The 27,948-nt window shown below is 41.5% G+C and overlaps 1 protein-coding gene across 1 annotated transcript; it reads right to left on the bottom strand.

Moving 5' to 3' along the window:
- Positions 1-112: 112 nt before the first annotated feature.
- Positions 113-24,066, bottom strand: ACRALDRAFT_2018151 (uncharacterized protein; the record flags this gene model as incomplete). The annotated part of the gene is made up of 4 exons (XM_071019922.1): positions 113-124; positions 9,651-9,686; positions 14,492-14,734; positions 24,061-24,066. 4 exons carry the CDS (start codon positions 24,064-24,066, stop codon positions 113-115), a joined length of 297 nt encoding a protein of 98 aa, XP_070878264.1.
- Positions 24,067-27,948: the final 3,882 nt, after the last annotated feature.

Below are 27,948 nucleotides of genomic sequence, written 5' to 3'. Positions count from 1 at the left end.
CCGATATAAGGAGGATTCCTAGAGCATAGGACCACCGCGGACCTTTTTCGGCCCCCTGTATAGTATACCGTATCCCAGGCTAACCCGAATCCCCTAGCCTACTACCTTCCTGTTAGCCATTAGACTAGAGGTATAATCCAGATACGTATTAAGTCACTACCGGGACCGTCGAGGCCCTAACACGGCACCGATCCTAACGAGGAGAGTATAAAGGTTTTTCTACCCGAATAGGTTTTTCCCCCCTATAACTAACTAAGAAGGACCGCATAGCCCAAGCCGGGCTTCTAGATTAGTTAGCTAGGATAGCGGAGTAAGAGAATAATAATAATAATAATAATAATAAGGCCGGCTCGGGTAATAACGCCGCTAATTAAAATCCTTTACGGAGGTATTATTTACCTTTTTAGATACTAAAGGGGGGGCTAGTAAATTCTCCCCCTTAATTAATTTATAGCTATAAGTCGCTCCCCCCTTATATTAAGTTCTCTTTATCCTCGCGTACTCCTTTAGTATACTTATATAATAGTCCGTTATTTTTATTAGCGGGACTATATACTGCTTCGAAGGCGTCTAACGCCTTAGTATCCTTCACGGCGTCTAGTAGCCCCTAAGTAGGTTCTATATATCCTGCCTAACACGCCAGTACTTCGCGTCATATACTATAACCTCGCTATTTATTCCGTGTATATAAAATACTTTCAACTTCTTACTCTTCGTTACTATAAAGTACGTCTTTAATTGGTTCGGGCTAGGAGTCGATTAAAACCTAGCCGGGGAGGGGGTCGCGGCTAGCTTATCTTAGGATATTAATATAAAAATAAGGTTATATCCCTAAGGGCATATCTAACTTAATAATATAGGAGTTAATTACTTTTATTACCCTATACTTTTAGTATAGCTAGCTTAGCTTCTTTAAGGGCCTAGGCGTAGAGTAATTAGCTATAAACAGCTAGGTAAGGTCTCCTACTTTAAAGCGCTCCGCCGAGAGTCGCTGCTTATTCACGGATTCCGTATCCTATAGTTACTTAAAGGCTATAGCTACCTATACAAACTCTATAGCCCCTTATAAGCGACTTAGTAGGTTATAAGCGGCGGCTTCCTTTAGATATACGGGCGTCGGGTCGTGGATTTAGATAGAGTTAATATAGAACCCATATTCTAAAAAAAAGAGCTTAGCTAGGTTATTAAGCTCTCCCTGCTATTAAATAATAACTATATAGCGGGTAATAAGTAACCCTAGTTATTCTAGGAGTAATATATAAATATATAAAGGTAGGCCTTAATATCTTAGTTTAGCCTCTTAGGCCTTTTATCGGTTTGAGGGTAATAAGCTATACTAAGTCGCTACTCGATCTCTATAAGTTTATAAAAGTATCGCTAAAACCTCCTAGTCTAGTTAGAACCTTAGTTACTAATAATTAAAAGAGGTATACTATAAAACCTAAAATAATAGTTTTAGAAGCGTCCCGTATAGGCCTCCGCCTTTATCGTTTCCATCGCTTCTAATATTACTAACTTTATTAGCCTATCTATAATCACCTATAAGAACCTCGCCCTGCCTTCGCCGGTAAGTGGTAGGTCTATTATAAAGTCTATTATAAGATAGTTACGAATTCGCTTTAGTATAGGTAATAGTTTTAGTAGCCCGCGCTTTATATTCCGCTACTAATTACCCCTATTATATAGATTATAATTACGGATAAACTTTTATATATCCTTATTTATACCGGGCTAGAAGAATAATTAGGTTACTATAGCGATTATATTCTTATTACCCGGGTAGCCGCCGATAGCAGAGTCGTGGATCGCTTATACTAAGCGTCCTCTTAGCGGCGAGTCTTCTCCGGAGCTTAGGACCTAAAGACGATTCTGGAAGGTTATATATCCCGTGGGGTTAAGGGAATATTCCGCGATCTATACTTATAGCCTAAGGGAGGGGTTAAAGCTATAAGCTTTTATAATAATCACGGCGAGGACCCCTTAGTATTAGGGGTCGGTCTTTATAGTTTCGCCCTAAAGTCGTTAAAGGTCTTTATTTACCTTAAATACACGCCTAATAGATATCCTTTATATCGTTAGCTTAGGGATCGTATTCGGGATCGCGGAGTTAGGTATTAATTAAATTACCCGTCCTTATTCCCGGTTATCTAAGCTATCCTTTAGGGGGTCCTATTTATAATAGGAGAGGATATCCGCCGCGAAGTTCTTAGTACCTCGCCGGTACTCTAGTACGAAGTTAAACTAGGCTAGTTCGCCGGCCTAGCGGCTTTACCTTTCGGTAAGGGACCGTTTAGTTATAAGGTACTTAAGGGCCTTATAGTCTAATAGTATTATAAATTACTTATAGCTAGTTAGCTTTACTTTCCAGGTAAGTATATAGCTTATAATTACTAGTATCTCCTTATTATAGATAGGGTAGTTATACTCTACTAGGGTAAGCTTATATAAGTAATATATAACTATATCGCGATATCCTAGCTTATCTACCTAGGATAGGATACCACCTAATATATAGCCTAAGTAGTCGGTTTCTAATATAGTCTTACGGTCTAGGTTCTATAACTATAGGACAGGCTTTATCTAGAAGAGTCGTTTTAGTTCCTTAAAGGCGGCGTCTTCTTCGGCCCCCTACTTAAAAAGCCGGTCCTTTTTTATTAATACTATAAAGGGGGCCGTGATACCTATAAAGTCGTAGATAAATATCCGGTAATAGTTCGTAAACCCTTAAAAGCTTCGGGCTCCCTTTATAAAGATAAGGACCTCCTAGTCGCGGATAGCCTTTAACTTCTTAGGGTTATAGGATACTCCCTTACCTATTATAATAATAAAGCCTAGGTATTTTACCGTTATTATACTAAACTCGTACTTAGCTGGGTCTAAGTTTAGGCCGGTATCTATAAGCCTATATAATACTAGTCGGACCTTCGCCTTATGGTCCTTATAAGATCTACTCGAGTAGACTAGAATATCGTCGATATAGACTATAATAAAGTTATTAAAGAACTCCTATAAGGTCTAGTTAATATAGCGTTAGAAGGTAACGGGTACGCCGCTTAGTCTAAAAAGGCATACCAGCCACTTAAAAAGGCCGAAGCGCGTTCTAAAGGCTATTTTACTCTTATACCCAGGGGCTATACGGATCTTATAAAAGGCGGTGACTATATTACGCTTTATAAACCACTTAGCGCTAGCCAGGTTATATAGGGTCTTAGTAATTAGGGGGAGGGGGTAATAATCCCGCTAAGTAATCGTATTTAGGGCTCTATAATCGTAGTAAACACGTAGCCCGCTCCCTAGCTTCTTCACGAATAAGACTAGCGCGGCAGCCGCTGAGCTACTAGCTCGTATAAATCCCTTATCTATTAGGTTATTAAGTATCTTCCGGAGCACTAATAACTTTTCCCTTAATATACCGTAAAGGGGCCCCTATAGCAGGGTCGGCTTAAGTCTATTAGGACCTCGCTTTAGGGTGATTTTATAGTTAATGCCCGGTTAGTAAGGGGGTAAGTCGTTAGCCTTATTAGGCGTAAAGAGGTTACCGAACTCTTATAGTATATTCGCAGGGATATAATCCCGAGGGTCTACTAGTTCCTTTTTACGGAGGGCCTTATAGATATCCCGTATACTAACGGCCCGGATTAAGTCGTTAAACTTATCTCTTTCTTTTCCTTTTAGTCCCCTTCTTATTTATCGTATTATAGCCGTAAATACCGATCCTAAGACTAGCCTTACCTCGCGGATAGCTCGTATATCGGCTAGTTCTTCTTCGCTAACTAATCGTAAGTTAGTATTAGCGACTCCGTGGTATAACCTATAATTCTTCGCGTAATATGTAACGTTATTATATTCTAGCCACGGTTTTCCTAGGAATATATCCTAATCTAGTCCTTCTAGCACGTAGGCGAAGACTCGTTATATTTAGCCGTTAATCTTCAGCTTAAACGCGGCGATCCCGGCGCTAATAGCCGGCTTAGACGTATCTAAGAATCCTTTTAGTAGTTATTTCTGTTTATGGACTAATAATAACTAAAGTCTTTAGGTAAAGCGTTTATTTATAGTAGTATAGTAGTTATAACCTGTATCTATAAGAGTATATATATATCTTTTATTTACTTATATTAATATTAGGGCTAAGTAGCCGCTAGCTAGGTATTAAAACGCCTCCTACTCCTATAGTAGAGCGGCTATCGGCTCTAATACCCGCTTTTATATTAGAGCTATTCTTGTCCTAACTCTTTATTATCCGAACTATCTAAGCTTATGGCAACGTCGCTATCTTCGGCCTAGACCTTCGCTACGCGGGCGCCCTTAGTCTTCGAGCCCGTATTAAAGAAAGGCGAAGCCGTTACTATACAGAACGGCTCCGCTAGGGCCAAAACAAACAAACAACCAACCAACCAATAATAGGCTAGCCGAAGGGAGGGTCAGGCTCGTCACGGGTCCGTATCTAGAGCTAAGGTCCCGAGGAGACGGTCGCCGGGCCTCTAGAAGGGTCGGTAGTGGTCAGATTAGGGGAACGAATAGCTATAGATAGGCAGGCAGGCCTACGGTCGGCTTTTCTGGATCGTCTAGATAATTAAAAAGGGAAGGATAATATAAATTATGATTATAATAGGTGATAGGTGATAATCGTGAAAGATCGGATAAAAAAGCTAGCTAGATATAGTGGGTCTATTCCGAAGAATAGCCGTATATAAGACCAGATCTCTAGGACCGCGTACATAGTCACGTGATATCTATAACGTCTAGACCCGGAATACGGGTCTGCCCCTCTATAATCGGCCCTAAATTATCAAGCCACGCCTCGTGGTCTTAATAATTTCTAAACATAAATAGTAACTATCCTAAATATATCCCTATTACCCTAATCAGGGTATCTATAAGCAGCCTATATAGTAATAGCTTCCGTATCGTCCACCTCTTCTAGCTATATATAATAGCGGTCTTTCTTTCCTTATACGGTATTCCTAAAGACTCGAAGATATAGGCTCGAAGGACGGTGACCTTAAAGACGTAGAGGTGACCTCGTAGGTCCTTTGTATATATAAAGCAGGCGGCGGCGGCGGCTTCCTCGGTTCCTTATAAGGAATAAGTATCGCGGCGGCGGTAATGGTAGTGGGCGGCGGTAAATAGGCGGCGGCCTTAGTATATTCTTCGAGAAGACCGTGACGTAGAAGATATCGTAACGAACGTATATATAGGGTAGGCGGTAAATAGGCGGCGGCCCTAGTAAAAGATTAACGACGTAAAACGCAGAACTAAGCGATAGCCGTAAAGATTATAATAGGAGAATTAACGGTATAGCTTATAAAAGCAGGAGATATAGCGAGTCTTAAGGTCTATAGACTAGTCAGGATTTCGGAACTATATATTCTCGGGGTCTATAGGAAGATCGTGAGCGACGGGCCTATACGAAGGTATCTTAGTATTCCTATATCTCTTATAGAGTATATCTATCTTTTTCTACTACCTAGATTAAAGCAGGTAGTCCACTTCGGTTCGTAGGCGTAAAGCACGTAGGTCGGATCTTTTTAGCGGCGTGCAGGTCGGTTTATCGGGTCTTAGCAGGAATCGCGGTAGGCTCTTCGAGGTGGCAGAATTCGGGGCCGGGCTTAAAGGAGCAGGAAGAAAAAGCAGCAGGATTAATCGGATTAACTATAGGTAAGTGGATTAGGCTTAGGCTAATTAGAGGAATAAAGATATTAGGAAAAGAAGAGTTGTAAAAGAGTAGGAAAAAGAGAGGGAAAAAGGTAAGCAGGATAAGCTTATAGTAACTACTAGCAGAAATAGCAGGCAGGGTTAAGATCTAAAAAGAGTAGGCGATAGGAATAGTAGCTAACTAACCTATATATAACTTAATAACTAGCAGGCTAAATTAATTAAAATCGGAGCCGTTTAAAAGCCCTTCCTCTAATCAGGCTAACGTGGTTATAAGCGAAAGAAAAGGTAATAAACTATAAAAGATATAGTTAAAGGAAAAAGTAAAAAGAAAAGCTAAAAAATCGATAGGTTACTCCTATAGACTTATAGGCTAGGCCCCGGGCCTAGTTATCTATTAGCCTTAAAGCTATACGAAGAAGCTCCTGCGGCGTATAGCTTTTTATATAAAGAACGGGCTAGATTAGGGTCTTCGTGTAGAAAGAAAGGGAATAAAAATCAGGCAGGGTGGAATCGGGGAAGGGCAGGACTCTATATCTATTAGCCCTAAAGCTATACGAAGAGGTTCCCCTTAAGGGCAGCTTTCTAAATAACCTAAAAAAATAAATAAAAATAAGAGGTCCTGATTAGGTTAACGGAGTAGCTTTAAGGAAAAAAATAAATCCGGCTCTAGGGCGTAGTTAAAAGACGCGGCCCTAGATACGAGTCTATAAAGACACGGCCCCTATTAGGAACTACAAAAGCTCCTACGGAGTCTATAAAGGACTTTTATTTCCGAAAACGATTCTATTACCCTAATTAGGTAAAGGGAAGGGCGGAGGGGAAAAGAGGAGAAGGAAAAAGGGAAAGGAGGCGGGAAAAGGAAAAGGGGAAAAAGAGGTAGGAAAAGGGAGAGGAAGATAGTAAGGAAAAATCCCTTAGCCCTAGGGGTAAATCCACTAAAAAGAAGACGTTAACGCTTATCACGAAGACTCTGACTTTATACCTTTTTAATCGCCTCTGCTATCTCCTTATCGATCTACGAATACACCTCTTTAAGCGTAGCTTTAAGGGAGTCTCCGAAGATCTCTTTGATTTTTTCCTAGAAATACGGATTAAGGTAATACGTATACTATACCGGATAACTGATTTTAAAGTCGGTAGGCAGAAAGGAAAGCAGGTAGGCCTAATCGGTAAGGACAGGGATAGGTTAATCGGTAGGAATAGATTTAACTACCTAATCTGCTATTATAAAGCCGATAATACCGATAGTTTAATCGGCGGGCGGGCTCTTCGGGACTATAAAGCTAACGGGGCTCTCCTCCACGGCGGGTGCGGCAGAGCTAATATAAGAGCTTTATAGCAGAATAATAGGGCCGGTAGAGTCTAAAGGGGGACTCTTTTCTATTACAGGAATAGTAGGCGTCTTCTTATCTATAAAGTCCACGGGAGGACTCTAGGCTAAAGGAACGGAACGGGCAATAGCAGGCTCCTTTATTACGGAGTCTACGGGAGGACTCTTCGGACCCGGTACCACGGAATCAGTAAAGGCAGGGGAGCTAGTATAGGAGCTCTTTACTATAGGATCGATAGACTTAACACGCCAGTTCTTCTAAAGCGCGGAGCTATTATAAGAGCTCTTCCGGATTATAAAGCTAATAGGGCTCTTCCTTTCCGGGTATATACGCTATCGGTGGCTATCCTAACTATAGGAATAGCACCTAATTAGATAAATAGGATCGTGCCGGGCAGCGGGACTCTTCCGTGGAGTTATACTTCTACCACGGCGGCGGCGGCTTTTCCGACTACTACTTCGGCTACGACTATATAGACTACCCGGAATAATAGGCTACCCACGGGTAATAATATTACCGTTAATCTAATTAAATAAACAGGAAGTAAACGGTAAAGAGATATCGCGTACCCTTTAAGTATAGAGCTCTTCTAGGGCTACCTTATACGCCTTTAGTATAACTCTCGTAATAACCTTAAAATAGGAGGTTAAGCCGATTAAGAGGAATAGGAATATATCCTACGCGCGACTACCTTAAGGAGGCTAACTATCCCGGTATTATATCCTCTTTTTTCTATAACGTCGCTATTATAACGTTTTCCTCTTTATATACGACTATTAATCTATAGGCAGTCTCTGCGTCGGTTTAGACTATTCTTTCTAAGCAGGCAGTCTCTGCTTTTTCGGATCTATAGTACTCGGGACCGTTAAACCGGATCCGTAGGACTATTAATATATAAGGAGTCTCTGCGTCGGGATATATTAGGGCTATTATTAATAAGCAGGTAGCCTCTACTCTCCTAAAGGACTCGGGCTCCGGGCTATTATTTTTAGTGTTTTTATATATAGTGTTTTTAGTATTTTTATTATTATTATATCGTAACCGGAATTAAAACTTAAACTCGAAACAGAATCGTCTTCTCTTAGACCTCTTCTTCTTATTCTGGTATCCACGTAACGCGATATTCTTCCGGGCCTTATCCTAAGCCCTTCGCCCGTTATTAGAGGACTAACTAAAACCGTGCCGTATCCGAAGCTGTATCTAAAGCTATATCGTATCTAAACGCTCTAGACTTAAAGATTTAAAGCTTAAAAACCGAAGACTTAAAGGCTTAAAACAGAATAAAGGAAACCGTGACCGTATCGTAATTAATAACGTGTTAATAGGCCGTTCGTTTAGGCAGGCCGGAACTACCCTTATACGTAGGATAAAATCCCCCCACGCCGATTATATCCGCCTCCGAGCACTAATTAAAGAAAGGCGAAGCCGTTACTATATAGAACGGCTCCGCTAGGGCTAAAATACAAAAATAACTAACTAACTAATAATAGGCTAGCCGAAGGGAGGGTTAGGCTCGTCACGGGTCCGTATCTAGAGCTAAGGTCCCGAGGAGACGGTCGCCGGGCCTCTAGAAGGGTCGGCAGTAGTCCGATTAGGGGAACGAATAGCTATAGATAGGTAGGCGGGCCTATAGTCGGCTTTTCTGGATTATCTAGATAATTAAAAAGGGAAGGATAATATAAATTATAATTATAATAAGTGATAGGTAATAATCGTAAAAGATCGGGGAAAAAAGCTAGCTAGATATAGTGGGTCTATTCCGAAGACTAGCCGTATATAAGACTAGATCTCTAGGACCGCGTACGTAGTTATATAATATCTATAACGTTTAGACCCGGAACACGGGTCTGCCCCTCTATAATCGGCCCTAAATTATTAAGCCACGCCTCGTGGTCTTAATAATTTCTAAATATAAATAGTAATTATCCTAAATATATCTTTATTACCCTAATTAGGGTATCTATAAGTAGCCTATATAGTAATAGCTTCCGTATCGTCCACCTCTTCTAGCTATACGTAGTAGCGGTCCTTCTTTCCCTATACGGTATTCCTAAAGACTCGAAGACGTGGGCTTAAAGGACGGTGACCTTAAAGACGTAGAGGTGACCTCGTAGGTCCTTTATATACATAAAGTAGGCGGCGGTAGCGGCTTCCTTGGTTCCTTATAAGGAATAAGTAACGCGGCGGCGGTAGTAATAGTAGGCGGCGGTAAATAGGCGGCGGCCCTAATATATTCTTTAAGAAGACCGTAACGTAGAAGACGTGGTAATAAACGTATATATAGGGTAGGCGGTAAATAGGCGGCGGCCCTAGTAAAAGATTAACGACGTAAAACATAGAACTAAGCAATAGCCGTGAAGATAGTGATAGGAGAATTAACGGTATAGCTTATAAAAGCAGGAGATATAGCGAGTCTTAAGGTCTATAGACTAATTAGGATTTCGGAACTATATATTCTCGGGGTCTATAAGAGGATTATAAGCGATAGGCTTATATAAAGGTATCTTAGTATTCCCACGTCTCTTATAGAGTATATCTATCTTTTTCTATTACCTAGATTAAGGTAGGTAGTCCACTTCGGTTTATAGGCGTAAAGCACGCAGGTCGGATCTTTTTAGCGGTATACAGGTTGGTTTATCGGGTCTTAGCAGGAATCACAGTAGGCTCTTCGAGGCGGCAGAATTCGGGGCCGGGCTTAAAAAAGCAGGAAGAAAAAGTAATAGGATTAATCGGATTAACTATAGGTAGGCGGATTAGGCTTAGGCTAATTAGAGGAACGAAGATATTAAGAAAAGAAGAGTAGTAAAAGAGTAAGAAAAAGAGAGGGGAAAAGGTAAGCAGGATAAGCTTATAGTAACTGCCGGCAGAAATAGCAGGTAGGGTCAAGATCTAAAAAGAGTAGGCGGCAGGAATAGTGGCTAACTAACCTATATATAACTTAATAACCAGTAAGCTAAATTAATTAAAATCGGAGCTATTTAAAAGCCCTTCCTCCGATTAGGCTAACGTGGTTACGAGTAAAAGAAAAGGTGATAAACTATAAAAGATATAGTTAAAGGAAGAAGTAAAAAGAAAAGCTAAAAAATGGATAGGTTACTCCTATAGACTTATAGGCTAGGCCCCGGGCCTAGTTATCTATCGGCCCTAAAGCTATACGAAGAAGCTCTTATAGCGTATAGCTTTTTATATAAAGAATAGGCTAGATTAGGGTCTTTATATAGAAAAGAAGGGAATAAAAATCGGGTAGGGTGGAATCGGGGGAGGGCAGGACTCTATATCTATCGGCCCTAAAGCTATATAAAGAGGTTCCCCTTAAGGGCAGCTTTCTAAATAACCTAAAAAAATAAATAAAAATAAGAGGTCCTGATTAGGTTAACGGAGTAGCTTCGGGGAAAAAAAAAATCCGGCTCTAGGGCGGAGTTAAAAGACGCGGCCCTAGATACGAGTCTATAAAAACACGGCCCCCGTTAGGAACTAGAAAAGCTCCTACGGAGTCTATAAAGGACTTCTGCTTCCGAAAATGATTCTATTACCCTAATTAGGTAAAGGGAAGGGCGGAGGGGAAAAAAGGAGAAGGAAAAAGGGAAAGGAGGCGGGAAAAGGAAAAGGGGAAAAAGAGGTAGGAAAAGGGAGAGGAAAATAGTAAGGAAAAATCCCTTAGCCCTAGGGGTAAATCCACTAAAAAGAAGACGTTAACGCCTATCACGAAGACTCTAACTTCGTGCCTTTTTAATTGCCTCTACTATCTCCTTATCGATCTATAAATACACCTTTTTAAGTATAGCTTTAAGGGAGTCTCCGAAGATCTCTTCGATCTTTTCCTAAAAGTGCGGATTAAGGCAATACGTATACTATACCGGATAACTAATCTTAAAGTCGGTAAGCAGAAAGGAAAGTAAGTAGGCCTAATTAATAGGGATAGGGATAGGTTAATCGGTAGGAATAGATTTAACTACCTAATCTGCCGTTATAAAGCCGATAGTGCCGATAGTCTAATCGGCGGGCGGGCTTTTCGGGACTATAAAGCTAACGGGGCTCTCCTTTATAGCGGGCGCGGTAAAGCTAATATAAGAGCTCTACGGCAGAATAATAGGGCCGGTAGAGTCTAGAGGGGGACTCTTTTCTATTATAGGAACGGTAGGCGTCTTCTTATGCATAGAGTCTACGGGAGGACTCTAGGCTAAAGGAACGGAACGGGCGGTGGTAGGCTCCTTTATCACGGAGTCTATAGGAGGACTCTTCGGACCCGGTACCACGGAATCGGTAAAGGCAGGGGAGCTAGTATAGGAGCTCTTTACCACGGGATTAACGGACTTAACACGCTAGTTCTTCTAAAGCGCGGAGCTATCACAGGAGCTTTTCCGGATTATAGAGCTAATAGGGCTTTTTCTTTCCGAGTATATACGGTATCGGTGGCTATCCTAACTATAGGAATAGCACTTAATTAGATAAACAGGATTATACCGGGCGGCGGGACTCTTCTATAAAGTCATACTTCTACTATAGCGGCGGCGGCTCTTCCGACTATTACTTCGGCTACGACTATATAGACTACCCGGAATAGTAGGCTGCCTATAGGTAACGACGTTACTATTAGTCTAATTAGACGAATAGGAAGTAAACGGCAAAAAGATATCGCGTACCCTTTAAATATAGAGCTTTTCTAGGGCTACCTCGCACGCCTTTAATATAACTCTCGCGATAACCTTAAAACAGGAGGTTAAGCCGATTAAGAGGAATAGGAATATATCCTACGCGCGACCACCTTAAGGAGGCTAACCGTCCCGGTATTATATCCTCCTCTTTCCACGATATCGCCGTCGTGACGTCTTCCTCTTTATATACAACTATTAATCTATAGGTAGTCTCTGCGTCGGTTTAGACTATTCTTTCTAAGCAGGCAGTCTTTGCTTTTCCGGATCTATAGTACTCGGGACCGTTAGACCGGATCCGTGGGACTATTAATATATAGGCAGTCTTTATATCGGGATATATTAAGGCTATTATTAATAAGCAGGCAGCGTTTACTCTCCTAAAGGACTCGGGCTCCGGGCTATTATTTTTAGTGTTTTCGTGTATAGTGTTTTTAGTGTTTTTATTATTATTATATCGTAACCGGAATTAAAACTTAAACTGGAAACAGAATCGTCTTCTCTTAGACCTCTTCTTCTTATTCTAATATCCACGTAATGCGATATTCTTCCGGGCCTTATCCTAAGCCCTTCGCCCGTTATTAAAGGACTAACTAAAACCGTGCCGTATCCGAAGCTATATCTAAAGCTATATCGTATCTAAACGCTCTAGACTCGAAGACTTAAAGCTTAAAAACCAAAGACTTAAAGGCTTAAAATAGAATAAAGGAAACCGTGACCGTATCGTAATTAATAACGTGTTAATAGGCCGTTTATTTAGGTAGGCCGGAACTACCCTTATGCGTAGGATAGATAAAATCCCCCTACGCCGATTATATCCGCCTCCGAGCATTAATTAAAGAAAGGCGAAGCCGTTACTATACAGAACGGCTCCGCTAGGGCCAAAACAAATAAATAACTAACTAACTAATAATAGGCTAGCAGAAAGGAGGGTTAGGCTCGTTACGGGTCCGTATCTAGAGCTAAGGTCCCGAGGAGATGGTCGCCGGGCCTTTAGAAGGGTTGGTAGTGGTCCGATCAGGGGAACGAATAGCTATAGATAGGTAGGCGGGCCTATAGTCGGCTCTTCTAGATTGTCTAGATAATCAAAAAGGGAAGGATAATATAAATTATAATTATAATAGGTGATAGGTGACGATTATAAAAGATCGGATAAAAAAGCTAGCTAGATATAGTGGGTCTATTCCGAAGAATAGCCGTATATAAGACCAGATCTCTAGGACCGCGTACGTGGTCACGTGATATCCATAACGTCCAGACCCGGAACACGGGTCTGCCCCTTTATAGTATCCCGGGACTTATAGTTTATACGGATATATCCCTTCTTTCTATACTATTAGCACTCCCGGTTATTATAAGGTCGGTCTATATTCGTGTTAGGCTAGACCTAATTAATCCCGTCTATTATAATATCTCTATTAGCGTTTATCTCTTAGTTCCGGGTTTAATTCGGTATATAAGTATTCCGGTTAGTTAGGTATAGGCCTTTTAGCTTTTAGGTAATACCCTAGACCTTAGTAACTTAGCTTAGGTAATTACAGGGTAACTTCGCCGTAACTAAGGCGCTATATAGCTTCTAGCTTAGGGCTTCTTTAAGGAAAGTGATCTTCGCCGAGTCTACCTACTCGCTACCACCTACTTAGGTAATCTATTTCTTAAATTTCGGTAAGAACTATATAAAGGTTTATTTCTCGCGTTATCGGAGGGAGCGTAGCTTAAAGGCCGCGCGAGGCTATTTATTTTAATCCTTATATATATAGTCTAGGTAAGTAAGGAACGATTCTGGGTCGCGGGTACCTCCCGGCCCTCCGGCGGCGTAAAAGACTAACACTACTTACTAGGCACTCCTTTCTAGCTATAAGTTAATATAGTACTATATTTCGGCTCGGTTCTTAAATAAGTATTCGTCTAGCTAAAGCTTATCACGTATTTACTACGACTAGGTAGCGTACTTTATTCGCCTTCCGCTAAACTTCACGGGGTATAGCAGAGGTTTAGTATATAGCGGACATGACTCCTAGGGGACTTTGATTTAGGGGGGAGTAGAGGCCGCTGGGGTAGGAGGGCCTACCACCGATTCTATAGGAGTATTCGTGGGGGCCCCCTCTAAGGGGGGCGTGAGGTTAGGGGTGGGTTATTACGGGGCCTAGATATTCACGAGACCGTTTATAAGTCGTTAGAGTAGCTCTTATTATTAAGCTATCTATTCCTATAAGGGACCGAGCATCGTATTAATAGCTTCGGTAATCCTTCTATCCGTCCACCTAGCTAGATTAGCGGGGTTTATAGGACCGCCGCCGCCTAACGGCGCGTTCGTATCTAGCTCTATACTAATATAGCGCGTAAGGTTCGCTGAATTCTAGCTATATAAGCGGCTAGTTATAGGTTAATCGCACTAAGTAAGGCCGAATAATTATATTAGCTAGAATTAAGGAAAGGAAAGGAAAAGGTCTATAGAAAGGTATAGGATTTACTAGGTTTATACGAATCCGCGGTAAGGGCAGCGCGAGATCTAAGCGTCGGACCTGCGTGCTAATTAGCGGTCCGGCCTTATACCGGAACTACACTTTTAAGGGGTTAACCCGTAATATTAAGTAGGAATAGCGATTCTATTTTATATCTATTTACCACTAATTAGAGCCTCTTTATAGAATCTAGTATCCTGTTATTGATCCTTATATATCTAGCCTACTCCTGCTCCTACTCTTATTATTGTTATTATTACTGTTATTGTTGTTATTGCTGCTATAATTAACGGATATGCGTTTAATTAAAGCCCATCGTAGAAGAAATAGCTCCGCGACCTCCGCTAGTAATAATAGTTCCACGACCTCTTTCTTCCACGACCTCTTCCACGCCCACGCCCACGCCCACGCCCACGCCCACGCCCACGCCCACGCCCACGCCCACGGATATCGTCTTAATATTATTATTATTATTATTATTATTATTATTATTATTATTATTATTATTATTATTATTATTATTATTATTATTATTATTATTATTATTATTATTATTATTATTATTATTATTATTATTATTATTATTATTATTATTATTATTATTATTATTACTAGTATTATTATTCTAAGGCAAGGAAATATATAGTAGAGGCGTAATCGCGTTATTAATTAAAGCAGATTAAGGTTGCGTATATAGGTTAAATTAGCGATCATAACTTTGTATGTGTGTATAGGGTCTAGGACGTAAAAGTTTATTAGTCGGAAAAGTGGGCCTACCGGAACTATAGTCGGAATATCCAAGTAGTATAGTCGGAATATCCTGCCTCTTAATTAACTCTATAGAAATCTCTGATCGTAATACTAAATTCCTGCCCTTATTCCTATAGTAGATCCACTCTCACTTTCGGGCCCGGAATAACCCGTTCCGGACCTGCTTTAGGCCAGCCTATACGACACACCCCCTAACTAAATAACTATACGATAGTTACTTAGTTAAAGTTATTTATAGGCTTCTTTTATCGATATATCCCCTTCTATAAAGTCTATATAGCTTCTATCGAACTTCTCTTCCAGCTCCTCTAAATACTCTAGTAAGATCTCCTCTAGCCTATTTATATAGAGACGTCCCTATATATCCAATACTCCTACCTATTCTCTAAAGCTTATAAACTTTTCCGTAGACAAGACCTTTATTAATCTATTAGTAACTATATCGGCGCTTATAACATAGCTAACTTTAATCCTTCTACACTACTGCGCCTCTTATAACTAATAGTTATATATATCTACTTGCCGTAATTGTGTATTTAATTAAGCGATCTCTGCCGTTAATAGGCGTATTATTTAGCTATTATCGTATCGTATCTTAAATCATGGATCGTCGAATATTATACCTATTACCTTTAATAGCCTCTTCGTAAATATCCCTTCCTTCGCATCTTATATAAGCGAGAGCAGCTCCGCCTTTATTATTAACATTATAACCGTTACTTATTTATTAGCTCGCTAGGCTACTATACCTCTAAATAGGCGTAAATAAATACCTAACTACTCTTTCCATTAATTAAGTTATCCGTAAAGCACGCGTCGGTAAACACCTTAATAGAGTCGCCACCACCTAATTCTAAGGCATAGGTTTACCTGGCTAGTAAATATCGGAGTAAATAGTTAGCTGCTTTATAATACTAACGGCTTAGATATATATTAAATCTATAGAGTCGAGATACTATAAAGGCGATACCGGGTCGTGTAATTACTACGGCGTATAAAACGGATCCTATCTTACGTTAATAGCTTTTAATAATAGTAGATTTCCCTGCGTACGGTAGCAGCTCTGCCGGCTTTATAGGGCTTATAGGTTTATAGTTAGATACCGTTAATAATAGATATCCTACCTTCACGATATAATCGCGTTATAACAGCTATATGCTCCTTAAGGGACGGGCCCGAATAACCTTAATCCTACGGAACCATTATGGTGGCTGCCCGCCTTACAGGGCGTAATGCTCTTATAGGCTCGCAATAGCCTATTCTATCTCTTCCTTAAAGTCTTCCTTAAAGCCGATTATAATATTGTCTATATAAAACAACAGGATTAGCCCACGGCATATAAAGCAGCAGGGCTCTTATGGCACTATCTTAAGCCCCTCTCTTTTTAGCACTTCTATAATATGTTTCTGCTATAGTAATAGAGACTCGCGCAGCCCGTATAATGCCTTTTTAAGAAATAATAATGTACCCGGCACCGTGGTCCTAGGCGGGAACCGTATATATATCGTGCAGCAGCGGGGCGTGTATAAACGCGATAACGATATTATACTATATTAAGGATGGGTTAAAGCGGGCGGCGATCGCTATTAATAATTTTAAGAAATAACCAGCGAGCGTGGCTATATATATATCTTTTAACGGGTCTTAATACTATTCATCTCCTCGGACCACTAATCTAGCCTTGGACTGCTATAGAAAGCCATGCTTATTGAACTTATAGGTTATCACCTATATACAGCTAAGCACTTAATAACCCTTCGCCCTATCCTTCGGCACCGTGATCTATAAGTCTATCTCTTTATAACTTTTTAGGTGATCCCGTTAGGCTTATCGGAATAGGATTTCGTATAGGTGGTTTTTAAGGTCTTATTAATTTCTCGGAGGGGCCGGCAGTTACTTACAGTATATTCTATAAGGTCTCTTAAGTGCCCTTTTAATTTTTGACTTTATTAGCGGCTTACTATGTAAAGTACGGACTAATAGGGTATATGTTCCTGCGTTAAAAGCAGAGATCCAGACTCGGTTACTACTATAGCTTCGAAATTTGGCTCCCCCCTGCTCTATAGGTATATAGGCCGTGAAAGCAGCCGCCGTAAGCCCTGCCTAAGGAGGGGTTTCTAGTAGAGTTGGAAGGTGACTATCTAGGTATTAGTAATTAATCGCGGCTATAGGAGAGTCTTTTTCTAGCTCCGGCCTCGTAGGCTTTATAAGCTCCTGCTATCGTTCCGGCCTTTTAGACGCTATAAACGGTTCTACCCCCCGAGCCTCGAGAGCGGCAGGCGTAACCTTTAAGAGAGGTTCGTTAACCTCGCTACCTAACTAGAGAATAGGCTCGAAGTATGCTATTATATATATCTTAGGCGATAACGGCTCGCCTTACTTAATTACATGTATATCTGGTAAACGGATCTAATTAATAATATCCGCTAGCTCTTTTTCTGTTAATTAATATAAGTCGTCCTTTAGGGCTTCAAGACTACTATTAAAATACTCTTTTTTATTAAAGATAATATTACCTGTATAAATAATCCCGTTCCTTCTAAGGCCAGGGACCTAAATACAGTAAATAATAGTCTAATCGTATTCTATAAGGTAGCCGATATAGGCCCACGGCGCTAGTCGATTGTAAAGCTTTCTAGACCTTATTAGAGCTGCTCTGGTTATTAGAAAAGCTTTATAGCTAAAGGCCCGAAGAGAGCCTAGCTACGGCTTATATTAATAGAGGACCTCGAACGGGGTCTTCAAGCTAAGGCGTTATTTTAGTGTTCTGTTTTATACGTAAGCGGTAGTAGGAACGACTTTAACCTATAGGAAATCGGGTAATCGGGAGTGAATTCGTATAGCTTATGCCTTTAGCATAATAATAGCCCTAGATCTTTTGGTACTACCGTTCTAAGCGGGGGTCTTTACTAAAAAGGACTCCAATTAGATACGGGACTCTCTAGGGAGACCTTATATTTCGGTAGAGAGACCTTACACGTGGCATTTTTATAGGGCTATAATAAAGCCTAAAGCCGATTAAGTACCGCACCTCTTTTTCTGTGCACGCCTAACTATATATTATACTATACTGGTCTTATACCACTGCTCGATATTCCCTAAAGTCAATGATTTTTTAAGGCATAAGCAGCCTAAAACTGGCCCTTAAGTTATCTAGTATAGGGAAGAAAAGGGGCATAGCAATAATAGTACTTACTAGTACATTCATAATCGTAGCCACTAAAGTACTATGGCCAGGCACCGCGGGAATGATCTAAAAAATGTCCCTGTAAGTAGAAATGTTAAGTATAGGTATCTACTTAAGCTATATATATAAATTATATAGGATACTTAGAAAACTTCACGGCTTTGTTATGGCCCTATAAAATCCCACGAAGAAGTCACATGTAACGTCTCTTTATAGAAATATAAGGTCTCCCTAGAGAGTCCCTTAGATACCAAAACCCTTAGCTAAGCCCTATATTTTAAGCGATTATATTAGTTCGTTATTATACTTAAAGACCTGTACCTGTCGGTTAAAGTAACTCTAAACCCATTAGATATATAAGTTTATAACTATATAGATATTGGAGGCCCTTTTTAATGGTATAACGTAATAGGCCACGAATCCGCTATATCTATCTGTGAAGAATATAATCTGTATATAACCCTTGGCGGTTAGTTAGAACTCCGTGAAGTCGATCGCCCACCTCTCGCCGGCGTAGCTTAAAGCTATACGGGTCCGCCGGCTAATCTAACGACTTATCTTCGATTAGGCGTAGGCGTTATACTCCACTATTCCTAGCCCCTTTAGTTTAACGCCCTATAACTACTCTTCTAGTTACATGATTATATTAGGGCTAGCGTGCCCTAAACGGAGATACTATAGGTTACTGTCGGCTTAGCTGGCTTCCCTCTTAATAGGTTTCCTAATTAGTATATTCGGGGCTAGAAGAGTAATAGTAGCTAGGGCGTTAGTGACTAGAAAGAGCTTTATAACGGTTTAATCGTAGTGGATACTTAGCTTATAAAGGATTAATCGATCTTAGCGTCGTATATAATCGTTTAGCGGCTCCTAATCCTACTAGTAACCGTTCTAACATATCTTCTTATTAGAGACTAGGTTATAAATAAAATCTTCGTAATAGGCTATATCTTTTAACCAGAACTTTATCGGGCCGGCTATTCCTTCTATTATAATAATAACGTCTCTATATCTTTAAAGCGGCACCGTTATAGTGCTAGCGATTATAACGTTGCTAGGGCGGGCCGGTCTATAATCCATAAATCTGCTTTTATTATAGCAAACGTAGGAGGTGGTACCTAAGTCTAATATAGCGGACTACCATAAAGGATATACGGCGGCTAAGAGGGCGGCCGCCGGGGCTTCTATCCGGCGTAGCTCTATTCCGTTACTAGCGCCGCTATAGACGGTGTTTAACGCCTTACCTTTTCCTTTATAGCATGCATTTATAAGCTTTCCTTACTTCGTGGGTTTCTTAATTTAAAAGAAGACTCCGTTATCGTCGTCGGCGGCTTTTATTACTATATATAATCACGCCTCCTCGAGGGCTTTATTGTTATTATCGCCGTTACCGGCGCTGCTACCGACTTTATTATTATTATCTGTGGCTTCACTATTACCACGGACTTCTTAATCGGTAACGGTGGTTCTCTTTCTTTTTATTTCGGGGCCTAATCTTCCCCACGGCGCTCTATAGGTCCTAGTCTATCCCAAGGGACTTCTCCACGAGCCTCCTAATCGAGTCCTTAGCTTGGAAGTCCTCCGGCGCTAACTCTGGAAATAGTATCTAGTAGCCCTATAGATCGTGGCCGCGCCGGTAGTATACGGGATATTTATCCTTATAAAATAGGGATTATTAGCGCTTAGAGCTTATACGGTTAGTTCACTTACCTTTAGGGTAGGCACTACGGCCCCGCTAGGCTCTAGTCCGGTTAGCCCTCCTGGCCTATTACGGCCTGTTATTATCATGGCCTAGGTTTAGGGCAGGGAAGGCTATAGTCCTATAGCTCCGAGTAGGCGGTATATTAAGTTATTCCGCCGCCTTTTTCCTTTTCGCGATAAGGGTTATCGCTGATACTATTTTAAGGTCTAGCGTTACTTCCTTTATATCCACCTAGTTATCTAAGGCAGGTCGTATAACGTTAAAGAAATCGTTAATCTAAATCTCCTGGAGTTCGTTATATATCCCAACGTTATAATAGTCCTAAAGCCGGTCCTGCTAATCGTCTAGCCAGGCGGTCACTTTCCGTGGGTTAGTGGGCGGCTTATTCTTATAAGGATCGTAGTTTTTTTAAGAGTCTTTTATACAGGTCGCGATATAGGATACGGCGTCGACTTATACTGCTACGTAGATCTCTTCCGGGGTCGTGCCCTTTATTAGGGCCTTCCGTCTCTTCGCTAGGATAGACTCTTCTACCCACTTAAGTATACTATTAATACCCTTCTAATACGTCTTATAGTCTTTACGATCTTCTTTATATCGGCGGTAGTCTTCGGTATAGGCGGCCTTACCTATAACTATTAGCTCGGAGATATTAGTAGGCTGCCCTGTAACGAGATGATCGCAGACCCATCGGCATGTAGTCGGACCGATGGCCGCGCACGGACCACCGATCCGAACCTATCTCTGTGCGTACGTTAAGGGATCAGTTTAATCCCTTAAGTTGAAGTCTTGGTTTAAAGTTAGCGCTTAGTTAACGAATATACTACGACTACTCTACGGTATTAAGCTATCGAGCCTTTTCTATGATATCTTTTCCTTAACTAAAGTCTACGGACTTTCCTTTCGTTATAATTCTTTAACTTCCACACCTTTAAGGTAGTCAGGCCAAAGATACCACCGAGAAGGACTCGAGGAATAAGTATCCCCCCGGGGGGAGCTAGCGAAGCGGACGCCGGGCAGCCGCCCGCTATACTAAGGTTAATAACGATAGTGGCCGAACAGGAACCGTCGGATAAAAACAAGGGGTTAACGGATACGCCGGTTACGCTCGGTCCTAAAGATAGTGGTTCGTAGGCCGATCAGCGATCCATCGCCGGCCCCTCGACGTCGACGCAAAAGGCGTTAATTACGATATTTTCGTAATATCTCTAGTAACAAAGCGAGATTAATCGAGTAATCATAGAGAAGCTCGCCGAATAACCGGCGCCCCGGCGTGACTACGAAAAACCGCCGGTATATAATTATAAGCTAATTAGAGAGTTATCCACGGTTATAGAAATCGACGATTAGTTAGTAACGATTAAGGCTAGGAACCAGTTTAGACCTAGTGCCCTAGTGCTATAGCAGATCGAATAGGCTTTGACGAAGCTCGAATATACCTTCTAGACGTCCTAGAGGCATTATACCCGGAAAATCACTAACCCGAATTAAAACGATTTTACGGCGTTTATTTAGCGAGAGCACTTATCCCGGGATATATAATAGTACTATTACCGTAAGGAACTTCGTAAGCTACGAATAACCGGCGATATAACGCTGATAAAGCTATTCGAACGGTGGGATAACCTGTATAGGCTATTAGGCTAGGAGATAAGCGGAAGCGAAGAGTATACCTACGACTATTTTAGTTAGCTGCCCCTACGTATTAAGGATAAGATACGGGAGCGGAAAACCGGATTAGATAAGGCGGTAACGCTAGCTTAAGAGGCGTAGCTATTCTAGGATATAAGCCCTATTAAGAAGGCGAGTAGTAAGCGATCGGATACTAGTCGTAAAAGGACCCTATTAAACTTCTAGCGTTCGGACGGTCGCTTAAGTCGGGTAAGCACCCCGGCGACTAGTCGGCGTACGCCCGCCAAGCCAGGTAAGACGGACTCGAAGGGGGCGCCCCTAACAGGTTAAAAGGCATCGGGCTCGGGTCCAGAGCCTCTATAAGCGTAGCCTAGTACGCGTGCCTTTACGGGTAAGTGCTATAACTATAACAAAAAGGGTTACCGTTCTAAGGACTGCTATAATAATAAGGAACGACGGACGACTAATAATAGGGCGGTAAAGGCTCGCGCCTATATTAGTAATATACACGCTGCACGTAATAACCTCGATAACGATATTCGGGTCAGAGAACTCTATTTATCGGGAAATAAGTCGGCGTAGGTAATAAAGGGGCCGGACCTACGCCTAATAACCGGCCGGCGATCGTAGTTAGCGAGGTAGCGAGATTTATAGCGATAATAATCCGTTACGGAAAGGAGATTAAGTTTAGTATAGATTTAGATACTTATACGCAGGTAGATATTATTAGCCCGGCGTTAATAGAACGCCTAAGGTTAAAACCGCTCTTAGAGGTTAAGACTCCGGAGATCGAAGGCTTTAACGGCAGCCCGGCAAGGGTTCGCGGAGCGTACGGCTTAGCTTTCTATTTACTAGACGTAGAAGGGCGGCCACGCTTATTAAAAAGGGTCTTCCTATATACGGATCGACCTAAGGGTACCGGATAATTACTACTCTTAAACGATAGTATAGGTTAGGAAGGTATTATAATTAATACGGCCCGCTAAACGTTCGTCTACGGGCCGATCTTAATTATAGACCCCGAGCTATAGGCTCGCGAGGTTATCGAAAAGCGAGCGAAGGCGTACGTTATATATATCACTGCCGCTACTACTATTATACCAGGGACGCCGGATATAACTATTCCGTCTATAAATAATAATAAGGTGATATACGGACTAGTCGTCGAACTACCGCCGGAAATCGCTAACTATCAGGACGTGTTTTCGGAGCAGGCTATAAAGGAGCTACCCTTACTAAAGGACGCCGAATATATAATTAACTTATAAGACGGGAAGGAACCGCTATTCGGGCCGTTATATCCCCTATCTCGAGCCTAGCTAAAGGAGCTAAAAAAGTATATCGCCGAAGGGATAGCGAGCAGTCGTATCTAATAGTTAATAAGCCTTATAGGCTCGCTAATACTATTTATGCCTAAAAAGGATAGTAGCTTATAACTTTATATCGATTATTAAGGGTTAAACGCTATAATAATTAAAAACAGGTACCCCCTACCCCTAATCGGCGAGCTATTAGATAGGCTCGCTAGGGTAAAGTACTTTTCTAAGGTGGATATCCGAGATACCTATTATAGGATCCGGATTAAGAAAAAGGACCGCTAAAAGACGGCGTTTAGAACGCGGTACGGCTACTACGAGTACGCGGTTATACTATTCAGGCTAATAAATACTCCGGCTACCTTCTAGGCATATATTCACTAAGCGCTCGCCGGTTTACTAGATATATATTATATCGCTTACCTAGATAATATCCTTATATATTCCACGTTAAGGGAATAGTACATAAAGAACCTAAAGAAGGTTTTAGATCGGCTTTATAGGGCCTAGCTATACGCGAAACTATTAAAGTGCGAATTTTACTATAACTAAGTGGATTTCCTAGGGTTTATAGTAACCCGCGAGGGTATTATAATAAACCCGGAACGTATACGTATAGTCGCTAAGTGGCCGGCGCCCGGATTATTTTATAATATCTAAGTTTTCCTCGGTTTTACTAATTTCTATAAGAGGTTTCTTAAGGGATACTCTAAAGTCACCGCGCCGTTAACTACGCTACTAAAAGGCAGTTAGGCGGGTAAAAAGAAAGGACCTTTTAAGTTCCCGGATAGCGCTAAGCGGGTATTCGAATTACTAAAAGTCGCCTTCGGGTCGGCGACTATTCTACGGTACTAGAACCTAGTGCTAGATATAAGGGTCGAGACGGACACCTTAAATAAGGCTATTTCCGGGATCCTAAGTTAGAAGTATAAGACTAGATAGCGACCGGTCGCCTACTTCTCGCGGAAGCTTTCCGAAACAGAGTAACGATAAGGTATAGGATAGCAGGAGCTATTAGCTATAATAGAGAGCCTCGAGTATTAGCGCCATTATCTCGAAGGCACGGGACAGGCGTTTATGGTATTAACGGACTATTAGGCGCTTAAGGGCGTGCTAAACGCGCCGGCGCGGGACCTTCGCGGAAGGCTTATTAGATAGGTATACCGATTATCGTTATTCGACTTCGAGGTTTAACACCGCCTAGGCAAGATAAACCCGGTAGACGGCCTATCAAGACGGCCGGATTATATAGTGGATAAGACGCCGTACGATAACGTGCTTCCCACCTTATCGCAAAGATTACGATTAGTTAGCGACCTCCCGATAAGCGTTCGCTAACGGATCACGAGCATCTATCTTACCCTAATAAGTAACGCGGTAAAGATCGTATACGTTTAAGCTGCTCGGGTAACGCTACCCGAATATAGGCCTAGTAAATATAAGCGGGTATAGACTCTATAAGAGGGGGCCCTGCCTAGCTTAAGAGAATACGAGGACGGAAAAGGGCTACGACCCCTATATCCTATTAACGGTATACAGCGTGTTATTATCGCTGCTATTACCCGCTCCCGAATATAAGACGTGGGGTATAAGGCGACTACCTAGCGAAGGGTCGCTAATAAGATATCGCTAACGCCTAAGGCTAATAAGGCTAGGGTTACTATAATACCGGATCAGCACGTCCTATATTCTATAGCCTAAGAGCTAGCTAGGAATAAAACGGCAGGTTAGCGTATTATTAGCAAGGAACTAAAAGATCTAGTTAGAGGGCTATAGACCACTAACCCGGGTTATATATCCTTAATTAAGAATATTCGCCGAGGGACCAGAAAGAGAGCGGGGTACTCTCTCGGAGATAAGGATATACTACTATTTAAGGGATAGTTAATACTACCTGCATAGGGCGCCTTAAGGGCGGAGGTCCTATAATAGCACCATAATAACCCTAGAGCCGGGTATATAGGAGCGAATAAAACACTTAAGCTGATTTTAAGAAAGTTCTACTAGGTAGACTTAGCGGCGGACGTTCGCGATTACGTCGCTATATATTCGGCGTATTAAGGGGTATAGGTGCCGCGATATAAGCCGTATAGTTAGCTATAAACGCTACCGTTACCCACGTATCCGTTCTAAGAGATTAGTATAGATTTTATCACGGGTCTGCCGTCTATAAAAGGGGTAGACGGGCAAACATATAACGCTATCCTAGTAATCGTTAACCGGTATATAAAGTACGCTCTATTTATTCCTACGCGGAAGGACCTAATAGCACCCTAGCTAGTAGCGCTACTATATAAGGAAATTAAGTACCGATTCGGCAGCCTAGAGGGTATAGTAATAGACTAGGATAAGCTATTTACTAATTAGTTTTAAATAGAGTTCTGCCGTAAGCGGGCGAACGCTTAGCGACTATCCACCGTATACCACCTATAGACGGATAGTTAGACGGAATAAACGTATTAGTTCCTAATTAAGTACTTACGAATAATCGCCGGTAACGCGATAACGTAATAGCCTATTTAGTTATTAAAAGCTAGGTTCGCCTATAATAACAGCGAGTACTCCTCGCTTAGTATCTCGCTATACGAAGCGTTATACGGGTATTATCTATATATAGTGGAATATATTCGACCCAGGGACGATACCCGGGTATAGGGCGTCTAAGAACGTATTAAAAAGCTAGCGGAAGTTCGGCGAAAGGTCCGCGAATACTAGGCGCGTGCCACGGAGCACTAGGCTCGGCACTATAATAAGCGCCACTAACCATAGCAGTATAAGGTAGGCGACGTTATTAGACTATCCACGAAGAACTTCCGATTCCGGTAAGGGTCGAAGCTAGCACCGCGATATATTCGGGTATAGGTAACTAAGAGGATCGGCGAGCAGGCGTACAGGGTTCGCCTTCCTATATAGTATATAAGGATACACGATATATTCCCGGTATCCTTATTAGAGCCGTAGAAAGACCGAGTAGCCGTAGAGTTATCAGCGAAGGATCTCCCGCTCCTAAAGGAGGAGTAAGATAAATAGGAGGTAGAAGATATCGTTAGTTATAAAGAATAATAAAGGAAAACGTTTTATCTTATAAAATAGGTAGGCTAGCCGGTAGAATATAATACCTAGGAACCAGAGGACCACCTAGAAAACGCTCCGGGGATCCAGAAAAGGTACTAAAAGCATAAAAAGCATATATATAAAAAGTAAGACGACTACGAGATAGTATAAGGCGCTAAAGGGTTATCGGACATAAAAATAAGAACTTAATTACAGGTTATAATAACCTTTTTCCTTAACGATAACTAGATAAAATAGGGTTAAGCCCTAACCAATCCCAAAATCATAAAACTATCCGTATAAAGTTTAACGCTATTTTAGGCGATTATTACCGGCGGTGGCTTAGCGAATAAAAAAATTTTTTAGTTACTAAAACTAAAAAAGTCGGTTTTATTACCGATAACAGCGGCTATAATATCGTCGTTATTAGCGGGGGCCGGCTAGGCGGCGGGGGCATAATAGCGGGACATACGAATACGCCGATAAGGGATATCGTCCTTATCCGATAAGGCAAACGCTAGCGGCGTATACACGGTATCACCAGGGGGAGCCGGGGCGTTAGTAGCTAATAAGGCGGCGGAAGCCCGACGATAAGCAGGACGGCGGGGGCGAGCCGTAGCGGGATAAGGAACAGGTTCGACAGCCTTATCAGAACTATCGCCAAAAGGATTATTATTATTATCGACGGAGGTATAACTATAGCGAGTGGCCGCTAAGCGACCGGCAAAATAATAAGCCAGAGCAGGGCGTCGGGGATTATTAACGGCCGCTAAAAGGTCGGCGAGCCTATTTAAAGACGGAAACGCCTTAAGGCCTTAAAGGCGATCCTCACGATCGAATAGGCGGTAACCGTTTATCGCTAAGTCCTTAATAAAAGAAATAAGCGACTTAACGTCGCGGAGGTTACCCTCGCGAGGCGGGCCGGTTTAATCTAATAACGCTAACGCTTCGGCGTTATTAATACGACTAAGACGGTGTATAAAGTTAACCGTTATTATAAAGCGTAAGGATAAGATTTCGTCCAGAACTAGTATTTAAGACTACTAATCGTTAAGAATAGGTAGCCGAGCGGTCGGCAATTAAACTCATATCCTTAGCGGTAAGCTTTTTCTTACCGTGGTCTATAACTACGCGGAACCATTTATAGGCCTTAAAGATACGCTTATAAGAGCGACGCCGGGCTATCGGCGTTAAATTATTATCTATTATATAAATACGCTTACTGCTATTCTATAATAACTAAGCAGCACCTAGTATAAAATCAGGGATCTAATAACTAATTAGTATAGAAAAACGCCGAAGAGTCGGCGAACTTATAGCGACGCATTACTAATAACCCCGGGCATAGGCGATATAGCGATTAGCCCCCGTGCCGTCGCCGGCCTTATCGAAATAGTTAATACTAATATATAAATCTAGCTAAGAAACATAAAATAAACAGGGAGCCTTATCCCTAATAACCGATTCCTACCCGTTATCGGCATTATATTATAGCTCACAAAGAGCCATAATAACTTATAAATTAACCGATAATATAATAATAATTAGTCGGCGTGATAATATTAATATTATTAATAGTAATAGAATTAAGATAGGCAAACTAATAATCAGCGAACGGTTAGCGATTATAATAATAGAAGATAGTTATAGGAAGAAAAGTAGGAGCTATAAGGGAAATCACATAAGGAACTATATACTCGCCGCTAAACGGTTACCTAAGGCTAGGCATATTATCCGCGAAAGGTCAGATAACTATAAGCAATAATAATAAGCATCGCGGAGTTTCTATAGCAATATTCGGATAAATCACAAGGCATATAGTCGGCGATAAAACACTAAAAAGGTAAATAAAAGGAGCGGCCACTCTTTTTCCTTATAGGGTTTTAATAAGGGCTCGCGTAGAACCAGATAGAGATAATTAATCGCGATAAACGCGTAATTAAAGGCATCACGATAATATAAGTCTACGGGACTAGACTTATCAGGGGGGGGGGCAGTATAATAAGATAATCGCAGACCTATCGGCATATAGTCGGACCGATAGCCGCGCACGGACCACCGATCCGAACCTATCTCTATGCGTACGTTAAGGGATCAGTTTAATCCCTTAAGTTAAAGTCTTGGTTTAAAGTCAGCGCTTAGTTAACGAATATACTGCGACTACTCTACGGTATCAAGCT

Source organism: Sodiomyces alcalophilus (assembly GCF_042370955.1).
Source record: "Sodiomyces alcalophilus JCM 7366 unplaced genomic scaffold ACRALscaffold_2, whole genome shotgun sequence".
Classification (NCBI taxonomy): Eukaryota; Fungi; Ascomycota; class Sordariomycetes; order Glomerellales; family Plectosphaerellaceae; genus Sodiomyces; species Sodiomyces alcalophilus.
This window is presented reverse-complemented; position numbering and strand designations above follow the sequence as displayed.